At 39.5% G+C, this 14,752-nt stretch overlaps 1 protein-coding gene across 1 annotated transcript; it reads left to right on the forward strand.

The window, feature by feature from the left end:
• Nucleotides 1-1,415: 1,415 nt before the first annotated feature.
• LOC128740430 (ATP-sensitive inward rectifier potassium channel 11-like) lies at nucleotides 1,416-13,230 on the forward strand. The gene is made up of 6 exons (XM_053835970.1): nucleotides 1,416-1,426; nucleotides 1,882-2,106; nucleotides 3,143-3,369; nucleotides 4,028-4,257; nucleotides 12,012-12,986; nucleotides 13,051-13,230. Exons 1-6 carry the CDS (start codon nucleotides 1,416-1,418, stop codon nucleotides 13,228-13,230), a joined length of 1,848 nt encoding a protein of 615 aa, XP_053691945.1.
• Nucleotides 13,231-14,752: the final 1,522 nt, after the last annotated feature.

Here is a 14,752-nt window from a genome sequence, read left to right on the forward strand (position 1 = left end):
TTATAATTTCAGATTATAGCTTGGTTCGACCCATGCACCTTCCAACATTGGACAAAAGATAGGGTAGGAGTGTGTAGTTGAATCTGTTCTCTTCAGGAACCCTACCGGTACCAGAAATAGCGGGGCCCAACGTGCTAGACCTAGACCTTGAGGTTTGACCAGGTTGAAGCCGATTTGCGTGTGTCGTACCGTTCACCGAATTGACGGCGAGTAGCCCAAGACCTAGCACAGTGGAGAGAAATTCGTGATACAGCTTGAACCACCCCGGTTCTATGCTGCTAAAAGAAGAATATAAGAATCTGAATTCAATCGTTAATCAAATATTCATTTAAAATGTTTAAAATAGAAAAAGCTCCAGTAGATCTTCGAAGCCATTCCGTAGTCTTCTTTCGAAAAGAATAAAAAGAAGCTGATGGATCTTATCCATTCGTTTGCAATACATTTGGGTGCACTTTACCTCTGGTATAGGCACCAGGTGATTCTAAGCTCAGCGAAAGTCCCGGAATGGTTCATCCTCTTCGGAGTCTTCGTGTCACTATGTTAAACTTTTGGAACTTTATCAGCTAAAATTCGTAATTGATCATTTATATCATCACCGCATTTTATATTTAATACAAATATAATGTCGCATTGAAATCCCTACTCAATCGCGGAGTGCAACTACGGGCAGTCTACATACGCTAAGCTAAGCTATATAAGCCTAAGTGTGGCATTGAAATCTCTGCTTGTACAAAAATCTGCAAAAATAATGGAATATTTCGAGTTTCCACCTTTACAGGTACTACCACAACTACTGGAGCATCTACCCTACCATGGATTGGCGCTCGAGAGTTTATCCGAAATTAAAAATTTCAAAACGACATGAAAGTAATAATAAAAGTAACATGAAAATCGATTTTAGCTTACAAATAGTAACTTTGCCAATTTTTAGAATTTATCCCAACGGTTTTAGACATTCGAGCACAGATTTTCAAAACGTTAATCTTTGGAATAATCATTATTCAACAACTTGATTTTTCAAAGTCGAAAAACTCCTATGCCCCTTAAGGTATAATTATTGTCTCTATACCGTAATGGGTTAAGCGCCCTGAATTGTTCCTCACAATTCAAAGTTTACAAGCATCATAATCATTCCCAGCAGTTTAGTTTGGCTCCTCAATATCCTATTCGCTTTTTTGCACATATGACTTTCCTTATCTTATCGATAGCAACTGTTATCTTAACGTCCGTTGACTAGATAATGGTTATCAACATGGCAATTTCAACGACGATATCGATTGCAAACCATTCTCGCATAACTTGGCAAATTCATCGGACAAATAGTCATTTCCTGAGGTAAATGGCTTTTTAGTAGTGAGCAACAAATTATAAATTTACGAAAACTTAGTATCCGTTCTGGATAGTTCACCGCATTAATGAGTATAGAGTAAGTAGAACGCATGTTATTAGTCGGTGAAACGGTAAGACGCTTGTTTTTACTGTGCTTGTACCTAAAGTTTTATATTCAGGTTCCTTCCTGAATTGCGATTATTACGATTTTGAAGTGAAAAAGTCAATAGGTTTATTTACTGTGACTGGTTTAAAAATACTGTTTAACGATGAACTCTCGCGGTTAGTGTACTACAGAGAATTGTGCATGGGTTGAATATGTGTAAAAATATATCCAACATTGAATAATGAACTTGGTGTTTTTAAAGGTTCAAGCAGTGAAAAAAAGATATTTGGAAAAGAAAGACATCTGATTTATCCAAGAATAAAGTATTACTTTACTATTGATGATCAATATTAAGAGTGATAACATGAATCAAAGTTTATAAAAAAAGTTTTAAAAAAATAATTGGTTTACTCCAGTCCAAGGCATTGAAATAACATTTTTTCCAGTACGTTGGAATCCAGCTCTGCAAGCCCTTATGCTCATGGTAAGCATTGGCGCCGCCGTCGGGATATTCCTGCCACGGGAACCGTTAACGTGAATCGTTTCTCTCATCCGATGTCAATCGTCAACTACAATCGGCAGGAATCGTTGGAACTGTTTGTTTCACCCGGAAGCCCTTATCACATTCGAAAACCACTTGCAATCGATCGAAATGAGCGCAGTCGCATATGGTAAGCATAGCCGAATGATTACACTATAAGCGGTTTCGCCCAAATAGGTAAGTTACAAGTAAATTTAATACTGAAATATTAAGCTTCAACCTCCTAATTGTATTACACAGCAATACTTTGGATACAAATCCAAATAAAAAATATGCGAAATTTCTTCTCTAATCGGACATTAACATTTACATATCAACTCAATTTAGAACTGCAAAATCAGACTTTAGATCCAAATCCGTTTTTACTCGTTTTTTTGCGTTCCTAGAATGATTTGCTTCGGATTTTACTCGGAACATGCATAAAAATATTTAAAATTGATTGTGTGTAGCGTAAAAAGTACCGAAAAACCAAATGTGATATCATCTCTAATCATCAGAGGATGTGGGATACGAGCAACCCGTTTGTTTAGCACTTGGCGGAAATTTTATTAAACTGATAAAAATGATATACATTCCTACGTCACCTGGTCGTGCATTCCATGGATATGTACAATGTACATCTTGAAGTTTTTATGATATATGACAGAGAAGTACTGTAGTAAACTGATGATATCATACATTTCCCGAAACAAACTTATTCTTTTGCGTTGTGCCATGTTTATAAGCAAACCGAATAAGCGGCTTCAAAAACGAAATAAATAACAAGAAAAATTTAAGTCTCATAATAAATAGCATAGCAGACTACTGATAGATCCTTCAGAGAGACTTCTAGCGCCCTGTTATATAGAAAACTATTTGATAAAAAATTAAATGAAGAAACAAAATAAAACATGTTTTTCTAATGTCCGGTGGTAGAGGTAGTACTCTGCTGGCCAATTATTTTGAAAACGAAAAATATAGTTCAGCTCTTCTGGAACTCAAATTGTTTCAATCGATTGAGTTGTCATTTTTGAAAATTGAGCAGCAGTGTCTTTGCAATTTTCTTCATCACTTGAAAAAATCTTCAATAACGATCGAATATTATACCAGTGTTTATATTACTGTTTTAGTTGGTAAAATAAGTTAAAGAAAGATTTCAGTCAACAAATTCCCTTTCATCGTTCCAGGGTGGAGCAACATCAGCAGCAGCAGCACAGACATCGTCGTGACGAAGAATGGAAGAGCAGCCAAGAATCCGATCTCGATCTGGACCAGAACCACATAGCGAATCAGCATTCTAATGATGCACAACGACATCATCAGCAACAGCATCGTCATCACCAGCCTCAACATCATAGGCATCATCACATTCAGCATCTTGGCAATCAGAAGCTCCCTGGAGAAGCAGACGAACGTAAGTCCATAACGGCAATAAACTGGCATTTGTCATACATTTCCGGATTTACGATGTTCACACCACCCGACCCGCCAGTAGTCGTGGTCACCAACGAAACAAGATAAATGGAGTTACTAATTCCAGTATCTGCGTTAATTGGATGTTCATTACGTTAGACGCAGTGTACTGCATCCAGCTTTATATGTCATTTTAAGCTGTTCTGTTGAATCAATGCGGTTGTTTTTTGATTGTATTGTTCATTTAATCCAGGCATGATTGCGCCTTTGCGTATATATGTAAGACATAATCGTTGAGACAATAAGCAAGTTACGCTTTATTAGTATACACGAATTGCTTGAAATGCAAACTACTAGGGATGCTATTCGTACGTACATTATCTGAGATTCAGATGTTGTTAAATATTTGAACATCATTTACTCTTCGTACGAAAAGATAAGCTAGAGCAGAAACCACTGTCATTAGTTTGGATACATGTACAGAAGCTGGAAATAATCAAGTTATGCGCTGAATCTAGAGAGCTGTGACGGCAGTAGTCGCGCGATTCATTTACCGAAAACCACGCAGCAGTTAGCATAGTGTGGTACAGCGAGTCAAATTCTTTACAAAGATGCAAATTTTCTTCAATTTGTAATACTTTTTTTTCAACTACTACTAGCCATCCCATTCAACCCAGCCGAGGAAGAGCCGCTTCAGTTTCCCATTATACTGCAAAGTGCTCGAAATATGCAACACATACGGCAGCGATTAAGACGAGATCCTGAGCATCAGGGAACACGCGCCATTCGGTCGTCGCGAGTCATTAATAAGGCCGGCGAGCGAAACATATTGTTCCTGCATCTACCACAGAAATCGGTTCGATTTGTAAAGGATCTGGTTACAACATTGGTGAGTACTTCTCTTGTAAATCATTGTGACATGTTGTGGTTGTGTTAAACTTTTATATTACAAACTTGAAAATCCGTGTTTAATCTTAGTCTTAGAAAGACGTTTAAACCTAAGACTTTCTTTGTCATTACGCTGCAAAGTTCTATATGAAAAAGAGGTCTAACCAAATCAATTTTTCAAAAAAAAAAGATGTTTGATATAGGTAGTTTATTTGCTTTTTTGAGTTGGTCTTGCTCAACGAAAGTAGTGATAGGTTACGAGACTATTTTTATTTATGCTCGTATTCTTGGACTATTGAACATAATTTACGTTTACATTTTCATTTTTTACATTTATTAACATTAATTCATCTGACCACAACGTCTATATGAATAAAACATTACTTTACAACTAACTATAGTACATTTAATCTTCTTAAGCTGCGTCTAAAACTATCACTAGAACAATGAAAATCAAAAAGGCTGTACATACGATTCAACAAGCAACATATACCTAGCTCTAATTAGCTCATCGTACTCGGTTCGTCGGAAGTCCAGGCGAAGAAATTGTATGTCTCGAAGCGCACGTGGTATGGCATTGAAATTGATTTGAGCGAAGATGTTTGGAGAGTCCAATTCGCCCACTAGAACTTTCTTGACGAACAGAACTCTTTCAGTTTTTCTCCTATTGTCGAGAGTTTCAATGTTGATCACTAGACGCAATCGCGGACAAGACACTTCTAACTCTTACAAAATGTTAAAATAAAACAAATTACTTTCAACTTCACTTCACTACACGTCGACCGGTTTCAGGCATCATACGCCTATCTTCAGGATGAGAACCGATGTCAATCGGACATAAGTGCAATGCTTATACAGTCGACTCTCGGAAAAGTTAATTGATTGGGGAATGGGTCGATTAACTTTTCCGAAATATTAACTTTTCTGAGTAGTCCTAGGAGTCATCGAAAATGATAAACACAAAAGCGAAAAATATATTCTCGGGTACAGGATACACATTTTTAGGAATCTGGAAGTTGTAATGTAAAGAAATATGTAGCAAGATCCTTATGAAGTCATACTTAGTTCCTTTCAATAAATTTAAAATAGTCGGTTATTCTAGTTTACTTTTGATTTTTCATAGTCTACGACAACGTTCTGACAATATTCGCGCTTATTTTTTGTTCCCTACTGTTCCTTCTTTTGCATTTAAAATTCAATCTGAGTTTGCGTTTTTCCAGTTTGTTATCAAAAATCCTGAAGCAACTATGTGCCCGTATTGAACTATTACTACAACTGTCCGGTACAAGAGTTTAATTTAATCCCAGCTATGGCGATACTCTGTATGAAGCTGTGGAAAGGCGAAAATAAACCGAAAAATGAGAAATAAAGACAGAAGGAAAACACACGTTTGTGAATGAACGCTTTGGACAACCAATAAATTTAAACTCTCAGAAAAGTTAAGCCAAAAATTAACTTTTTAGAGCGTTGCATGAGAGCTAATATTCGCTTAACTTTTCTGAACAATTAACTTTTCAGAGAGTTAACTTTTTCGAGTGTCTACTGTATATGTAATAGAAACGCAATAAAAGTGAAGTTATTGAAATCACCGAAATTAAATACTTGATATCTCATCAATAGCTTCATTTTAACACCGATTTGACCGATTTTAACACCGATGTGCTGCATAAGGATATCTGAGAATTTATCGGTTACTTTTACCCTTCAATAAGATAAAATATTTAGATTAGGGTAAAACGATTTTCGCATATGTTTTTTTGTGATTTAGCCACTTCACATTTTACCATTACTGTTAAAAAGCTTGTAAATATTACATTAAAGTAACTAGGCTTACAACTAATGAAAAAAATACTGTGGTCTATCCATTTATTGCCTATCCGTATTTCCAAAAAGGGGTACCGTCATTCGGGGCGAGATTGTGCCAAAAAAGCATATCTTTTTGTTCTTTAGCTCAGTATACACACAATTTAGGAACTAAGTTGATTTCAAACCTGTCAATATATACTAAATTGTTCAATTAACTACTACTGTAGAGATGGTTTAGTTACAATGAAACCTAATTTTACTAGAAGTGCATGAACTTTGGCACAATCTCACCCCTTCTAGGGGGTAACATTGTGCCAAAAACATAAAGTTAGGCTAAAAACCTAAACAGTGAACATTAGCATGTTTATAAACAATACACATAAATATCAGTATAAAGTAGTTCACAGGGGGCACCGTCCATGAACTAAGTGGACTATTAGGGGCAGGGGGCGGCCAAAAAGAACGCATCATACAAAAAGTATGAACGAAAATAACCCGGAGAGGTCTGAAATAACTAAAAATGAGTTCGTAGTCAATGGACAGCCTTTATATAGCCAGTAGCGTTTCTAGCATTAACAAGGGGGAGATATATGAAGGGGTGTATCCTAAGGAGGCATACCTATTTGATCATTTACCAAAAGTAACCATTACTTCGTTCGAGAACCCGCGGCCGCAGAACATGTGGCCTATCCCCCCCCCCTCCCCCCTCCTTAAAACTGGCAGTTTATACACGGTATAATATATTCATCTTATATTAGAGTGTTTATTCAAAGTATCTGAAATTCCAGAGAAAAAGTAAAAATTAGTTTAAATTATTTAGCACACCTATGATGCTGTTTGCTCCAAAATGGATGATGCAATCTAATCTGTGTAATGTGCTCAATAGTAAAGAATGTGACTGTTCTGGTGTATACTGACGTATTTTTGTTATGTATGTGAAATCCACAAATTGGATCGATCATTATGGCTTGGCACAATCTCACCCCCGTGAAGCTCGAAAAGTACAAAGTTTCGAAAAATATTATTTTCTTAATCAAATCCTTTGCCAACGCATAATAACTTTTCAATACATTGTAAATGATTAGTTTATATACCTTCAAGATAGCAAGTTGGTGCGATTTCTTGTTTGGGTTGGTTTATGCGAGACATTTTTTACAAGCGTTACTTCCGCGTATTTTTGATCGCGAACTTTGAAACCCTGTTTAGGCTAAATAGTTTACTAATATTATCTGTGTTCCATTCTAAGTTATGAATAAATATGTCATGTTCATCATCATTTTGAATTTAGGTCACCAGTTTCTATAGATATAATAAATTTTCACAAATAAACATTTTTGGTTTTTGGCACAATCTCACCCCGGATGGCGGTAGCATAAAACTCACTAGGACTAGATCCTTTGTGTATGTTGATTTATTGTTTGTTATTAGTTACAGATATGGCATTTCCGCATCATATCATAAAACCGCGTTAATTCAAAAAAACGATACAAAAAACCGTGTTAATTCAAAAAATGATGTCAAATGAAAACCGCGTAATTTCGAAAAATGTTGTAAAAATAACCACATTAATTCAAGAATTGTCCTAAAAAACTTTGCTAATTCAAAAATCGTAAAAATAAACTGTGTCTATAGTTAGATGACTTACTTTCTTACTTAGTTGGCCTAACGTCTTATGACAAGGCCTGCGTAGCATAATTTCGCCATCTAATTCGGTCCATGGCAGCTGGTGTGTTGGTAAACGGCTGGGTAATGCGTAACACCGGTGCCTTGCGCACTGAGCATAAAATAGACCCCACAATGGTCCATAGCCTCTTACTCAGCAACTCCAACCCCTACTTCCTCGTGGTACCAGCCGGGATACAACCAACCTCGCTAGAGATCGGTTAACCAACCCCGGTGGAAACCAAGGTCGTATGCTGACAGGGGAGGAGGGCTCCTTCAAGCTACGTTGGCCCTCCCGCGATACTGTAGGGTTGGTTGCGGGCTTTGCAAACCTGAACCACTAGAAAAACTAAAGCAATTGACTCCTTAACTATAATTATAACTCTTATTGGAACAATCGGCAAAGACCCAGGCGACGAAATCGGACTAACGATTGGAAATTAAGAACATGAAACTGTCGGTCTCTAAATTTCCTCGGAAATACCCACGTGCTTTCTAAAGAAGTGAAGAGCCGCAACTTCGACATCGTAACGCTGCAGGATTACGAGGGACGTGCTGCTCGAGCCAAAGATGCTGATACCTGCTAAACGCTGCAGGAGGTATGCTGGAAAAGAACGATGATACGTACGGTTAGGGATGGTCATACCATCTACCAGAGCTGCGGCAATTTACACGAGCTGGGCACAGCTTTTATAGTGATGGGCGAGATGCAGAAACGGGGTATCGGGTGGTGGCCGATCAACCCCCGATTGTGCAGATTAAGAATCAAGGGCCGATTCAAGATATTAAGATAATTAACAGATGGAGCGCGAATACGGCCGCTGCCCAAGGATATAATGTCCAAATTATCATCGGGGACTGCAAAGCTCAGGTTGGTCAGGAGGAGGAATTCAAACCACCGGTGATTGGACGGTTCAGCGCACACCCGCAAACGAACGAAAACGACCTAAGGCTTGTCGACTTCGCCGCCTCTAAGTATAAGGTTCCACGGGAACCCAGTGCTCGCCAGATCGCGCTTCACCGGGTCTTGCCACCGCGCTCACTGTGCCCCTCTTCGTCTTGTTCCCACCGGATTCGATGCGAAAACCATTTTTGCAGGATAGTTGTCTGGCAATCTAGCAACATGTCCTGCCCAACATATCCATTCAGCTTTAATCACTTTCTGAATATTGGGTTCGCCGAAGAGACGAGCGAGCTCGTGGTTCATTCTTCGCCTCCATACACCGTTCTCTTTCATGCCGCCAAAGATGGTTCTTAACACCCGCGGTTCGAAAACTCCGAGTGCTCGTAGAGCCTCTTCTAGCAGTGTCCACGTTTCGTGTCCGTAGAGGACAATCGGTCTAATGAGCGTTTTGTACAGTGTGCACTTTGTACGGGATAACGACTTTGTACGGCTCAGATTCTTGGGCCGCTAGTGTTTGTGGAGTCCGTAGTAGGTCGGACTTCCACTGATAATACGCCTTTTGATCTCACAGCTGAAATTGTTTTCCTCTGTTGCCAGTGAACCAAGGTATACGAACTCGTCCACTACCTCAAACTCATCCTCGTCGATTATCAAGGTATTGCCCAAGCGGGCCCTGTCGCGCTCGGTCCCGCCCGCCAGTATAATATACTTCGTTTTACACGTATTTATCTTTAACCCAATCTTGTCCGTTTGGCGTTTCAGTCTGGTGTACTGATCTTCCACCACCTAAAATGTTCTGCCGATAGCATCCACATCGTCAGCAAAGCAGATGAATTGGCTAGATTTATTGAAAATCATGCCCTGAATTTCGACCGCCGCTCGTCTTATAACCCCTTCAAGCGCAATATTGAATAGCCGACAGGAAAGATGGGTCTGACAATCCACCCGAGATTCTCACACAGCACTAGATCCCATCCATCGTAGCCATGATAAATCTAGTAAGCTTACCCGGAAGGCCGTTTTCGTCCAGAATTTCCCATAGCTCTTGTCGGTTAACACTATCATATGCAGCTTTGAAATCAATGAACAGGTGATGTGTGTTGACTCGGAATTCGCGGCATTTCTGGAGGACCTGCCGTAGGGTGAAGATTTAGTCAATTGTAGAAGCCGACTATGAAGCCGGCCTGATATGTTCCCACAAATCTTTTGGCTATTGGCGACAGTCTATGGAAGATATCTTGGGACAGCACTTCGTAGGCGGCATTCAGGATAGTGATCACTCGGTAGTTCTCACAATTTAGCTTATCGCCTTTCTTGTAGATAGGACAAATATTCCGTATCCCAAATCTTGGCAATCATGCAGACAGCCGACTAACTTGTCCGGGCCCATTTTAATAAGTGCCGCTCCAATGCCATGCGTCCGCCCCTTAGCTTCGAGGTACGATGCTGGTCTAACAAGACAGTCGTCGACAGACGGTGCTAGATAGAGTTAGTAGGACCGTTTCACTGGCCCCGTAATTTTCCTGTACTCTCACAGCCGGCTGCGAAATCTGTCGATAAAGAAGGGTAATGTCTAAAGACGGTATAGACCCAAGGTTTTTTTTCCAATGCCATCCTTTTCTGCTGCCTCGTTGTTCTTTAGCCACCTGATGGCTTTTTTAACTTCCTTTACCGATGGGGGTGGCACATCTTCGTTGCTTGCTACACCAATGAGGTCTTCCTCCATTATCATGGTCTTCCGTCTGCATGTCAGTTAGATGTTCATCGTAGTGTTGCTTCCACCTTTCGATTACCGCACGGTCGTCAGTCAAGATACCTCCATCTTTATCTCTGCACATTTCGGTCCGCGGCACAAACCCTTTGCGACATTCGTTGAGTCTCTGATAGAACTTCCGTGTATCGTGAAAGCGCTACAGCTGCTCGAGTTCTTCGTACTCCTTCTCCTCCTAGTGGCGTTTCTTCTCCTGGAAAAGTCGGGTTTGCTGTTTCCGCTTCTGTTCGTATCGCTCCACACTCTGATGGGTGGCTCTACGCAGCATTTGTACACGCGCTGCGTTCTTCTCATCCAATCTGCTGGCATTCCTCGTCAAACCATTCGTTACGTCGGTCCGGTGCCACACGACCTAGACGTTCTCCGCTACACTGTTGATGGCTGTTTTCATGGCATCCCAACAGTCCTCAAGAGGGGTTTCATTCAGTTCACCCTCTTCCGGCAGCGCGTTAGATAACTATAGGAAATTAAAACTTGAGTGCAGTTTTTATTTTCATCACTTATATGTTCTAATGAGCATTTACTTTCAATATGCGATAAAATAAAACGGTCGAAAAATTGCCTCTAAATGGCTATAGCCCCCCTAGATATAAGCACTAGTTCCGCAAAATGGATAAAAAAGGGTGCGCGTATTGAGCGTGTACAAGAACATTTCATCCGACGTATTTGCCGCACACTGACATGGAGAAATCCTGAGAGTTTGTCATCATATGAAGACCACTGTCTGCTAATTGAAATCAAACCCTTCGAACAGTGACGAAAGCATATTATGTCTCAAATGGCCCACAAAATTCTTACCGATGGCTACGAATGTCCTAATATCCTCGCTATGTTACAAATGCATTGTCCTTTGCGCCCGCAACGTCATCAACATCTTTTACGCTTAACGGGAAACTAGCAGTCATTAACGTTTCGTCGGAGAGCCCAATTTCGGAAGCAGTTTTTGCGCCCAAAAGCGGGGTTCCGGTCATAGAAATATATTCACTGCATTCTTCTTGCGAATCTAATCATACCGAATAGGATGATTTATATATTTTAGACAGGCGTTACGCGTACTCTATTTTGGACTTTTACGGCAAAGTCAAATGGCAAATGTCCAAAATAGAGTAGGCGTAACGCTTGTCCAAAATAGATAAATCACCCTATATTTTCATGAACAAAATTTTCGTTTCAACCAAAAAACTGCTTTTGAAATTTAAAGAATCGATGATGACTAACTTCACCTTAAACGTTTATCGAACGAATTACGGCCAACATGAACCCATCCGTCGTCTGGCATTGGCTTATAATCAGAGTGATAATAATTGTAACTTTTAATGTGTGTAAACTGCTGTTTTTGTCTATTTTAAGTTATTGTAATGTTGTGCATAGTTGATAAGCTTTATTATTTTATAACATTGATTGAAAAGAATCTGGGTTTTTGTGCCGGCTTGAAACTGTCGTTTGTGCATTTCAAGGTGGTGTTTCCTGCCATATATGAATATTCATTAATACAACTTATGTCCGATGAAATTAATCAATAAATAACAAATAACAAGACAACTTCAACATTGTACACTTTAATTTTCAAGGATTTAATTAAAGGGATTAATCAACTATAATCATTTTGTAGGTGGAGGAGCAATGGCGCTACACGTTGACCGTCTTTGCGTTAAGCTTCTTCTGCAGTTGGATGCTTTTCGCCATCCTGTGGTATCTGATCGCTTACGCGCATGGCGATTTAGATTTTGACCCTGAAACGGGTGAACGGCTGGGAGATGGAGCTCTTCCGTGCGTCGAGGGTGCAACTTCCTTTGCTGCATTTCTTCTCTTCAGCATAGAGACACAGGTTTCCACCGGTTATGGGGCCAAAACGCCAACTGAAGAATGTCCGGAAGCATTATTCCTTCTAATTGTGCAAATTATAGTTGGATTAGTCATTGATGCTTCGATGGTGGGTATAGTCTATGCGAAGATGGTTCGACCACCGAAAAAGATATCGGACATGAAGTTTAGCAAAAAGGCTGTCATTTGCCAAAGAGACGGAAAGCTATGCTTTATCTTTCGATTGTGTGATTTGAAGCAGCAACATGCGATTGAAACTAAAATCTCCGCCGTTATGCTAGAACAGCGCCGTTCGCTGGAAGGTGAGCTAATCGAGAAACACGAATCGTACATGAAACTGGAGAATGGAGGCCGAATACTGCTGATGTGGCCAATAACAGTTTGTCATGTTATCGATAAATCGAGCCCGATGTTCGATATATCCGCCAAGGATCTACTGCAAAAAAGGTTTGAAATTGTGATAACGTTGAGCGGAGGAACAATGACCACCGGCCAAGTAAACGAGGCCAGGACGTCCTACCTGCCGAACGAAATTCACTGGGGCCATCGTTTTCCAAACATCATTCATTATGACAGAGCGCACGAGCATTACGTTGCCGCCAATGAGCTAATGGACGTTATAGAGCCAATAGATACACCATTGTGCAGTGCAAGAAGGCTGGAGGAAGTGCTGGGTGAAGTACAACAATTTTTGGAACACGATCGACAACGGGAGTTTGATGGCCTGGAGTGCCGATCAATCAACGAAGAAAATGTCGATGAGGTATACCACAAACGCATTGATTGATTTTGTTTTCAACTCATTAAATAATAATATAACTTTACAGGATAGTGATTCCCATGGAGGACTGCAAATGGAGGAACTCAAATTGACTTCAAGTATTGTGAAGACAAACGAAGATATCTCGAATCAAACTAATGCCAGCGTGACTTTAGAAAGCGCTTCCGAAAACCGTGATATAGGAGCGTTTCATTCGAATGAGCTCCAAAAAACAAGTGAATGCTGAATGAATGTTAAATCGACAACCAAAACTGATCAGAATAAAAGTACCCTTTTTTATTAGACTAAACCTCGTGTTTTTAGTCTTGACCTTGAAAGGCGGTCAAACATAGATGATACAAGATTTTTACCACAATTTGTTTATTTATTTAGTTTTGTTATTAGAGACGTTTACACCTTTGTGCGAAGTGTAAACCACAATCTACCCGGTCAACATTGTTACATAACATTAACCAGATTGTTACGTAAATGTGTTATGATGTGACGTTGAAGTTACGTAACCTGAGAGTAACATGATGGTTGAAATTTCCCACTATTTTACATAACATTGTTACATTACAATGTAACATTGCGGTAATGTTTATGACGTGAGGTTGTAGGTACGTAACCTGAGAGTAACAGGATGGTTGAAATTTCCCACTTTTTTACATAACATTGTTATATTGCAATGTAACATTGCGATAATGTTTATGTAACATTGCAATAACATTAAAGCAATGTAACGTTACGTTACATTATTGCCATTGTTATGTAACAATCCTATTATTTCTGTTATGTAACAATATAAATGTTTTTGTAACGTCACAAAAAATACTTAACTGTGACACCTCAATAATACTTGCCACCAGAATGTATGTACAGCCTCGAAAATACTATGCGAATTGACTAACTGCTAGCAAGTGCACTTAAAAGCTGATCATAAACTCACGCAGTTTACGATTAGCTTGCAAGCGCATTTACTAGCAGCTACATAGTCAATTCACCTAGTATTTTCGAGACTTTACATATATTCAGGCCTCCGTCACCAATCTTTGTTCCTTAAATAATCGACAAATAAAAAGTACATTTAGATTCCAAATCATTTATTGCGGAGTTTCCACCTATTTAGAGTCCCACGCGAAAATTATTAGCGTGGTTATTTTCTGCGTTTACCACAGATATTTGCAATTTAGCAATTTAAACCACCAGTTGATCGTTATTGCCTCCCCACTGCACCCCTCCTTGCTTGACAAGCATAGTTTCACTGTGTTTAGTAGGTACAGGATAATTATTATTAAAAAACGTATTTGCGTAGGACTCGTAAAATTTCTGCAAGGTACAATATTATTCGATTCCTTTTAATTCATGTAGGGTAGATGCTCGAGTAGTTGTGCTTGTGGTAGTACCTATAGTGGTGGAAACTTTAGATATTCCGTTATTTTTGCAGATTTTGGTACATTTTGACAAGTATCGATATACCAGTACCAGTTCCATTTGGTAAGCATCAAACGTCACACGCAGTGCCTTGTAAGTCGCAAGGGCCTGCATAGTGTCATCGTCCCGCCAGTAAAAACAAAGTTAGATTAAACTTCTCGGTCGGTTTTTCTACAGTAGACGAAGGAAGAGGCACAGTTGGTGTCTAAAAATAACCCAACCCATGTCGCTAGCTTAATAAGGGGGGTTTGCAGTCTATTTCGTCCAGCACCTCTGTGGTGAACACACGGTGTTCAACACTGAAAGTAACACAATGTTGCTGTTTAGTAACACAG

This window comes from Sabethes cyaneus, chromosome 3 (assembly GCF_943734655.1).
Source record: "Sabethes cyaneus chromosome 3, idSabCyanKW18_F2, whole genome shotgun sequence".
NCBI classification, from domain to species: Eukaryota; Metazoa; Arthropoda; class Insecta; order Diptera; family Culicidae; genus Sabethes; species Sabethes cyaneus.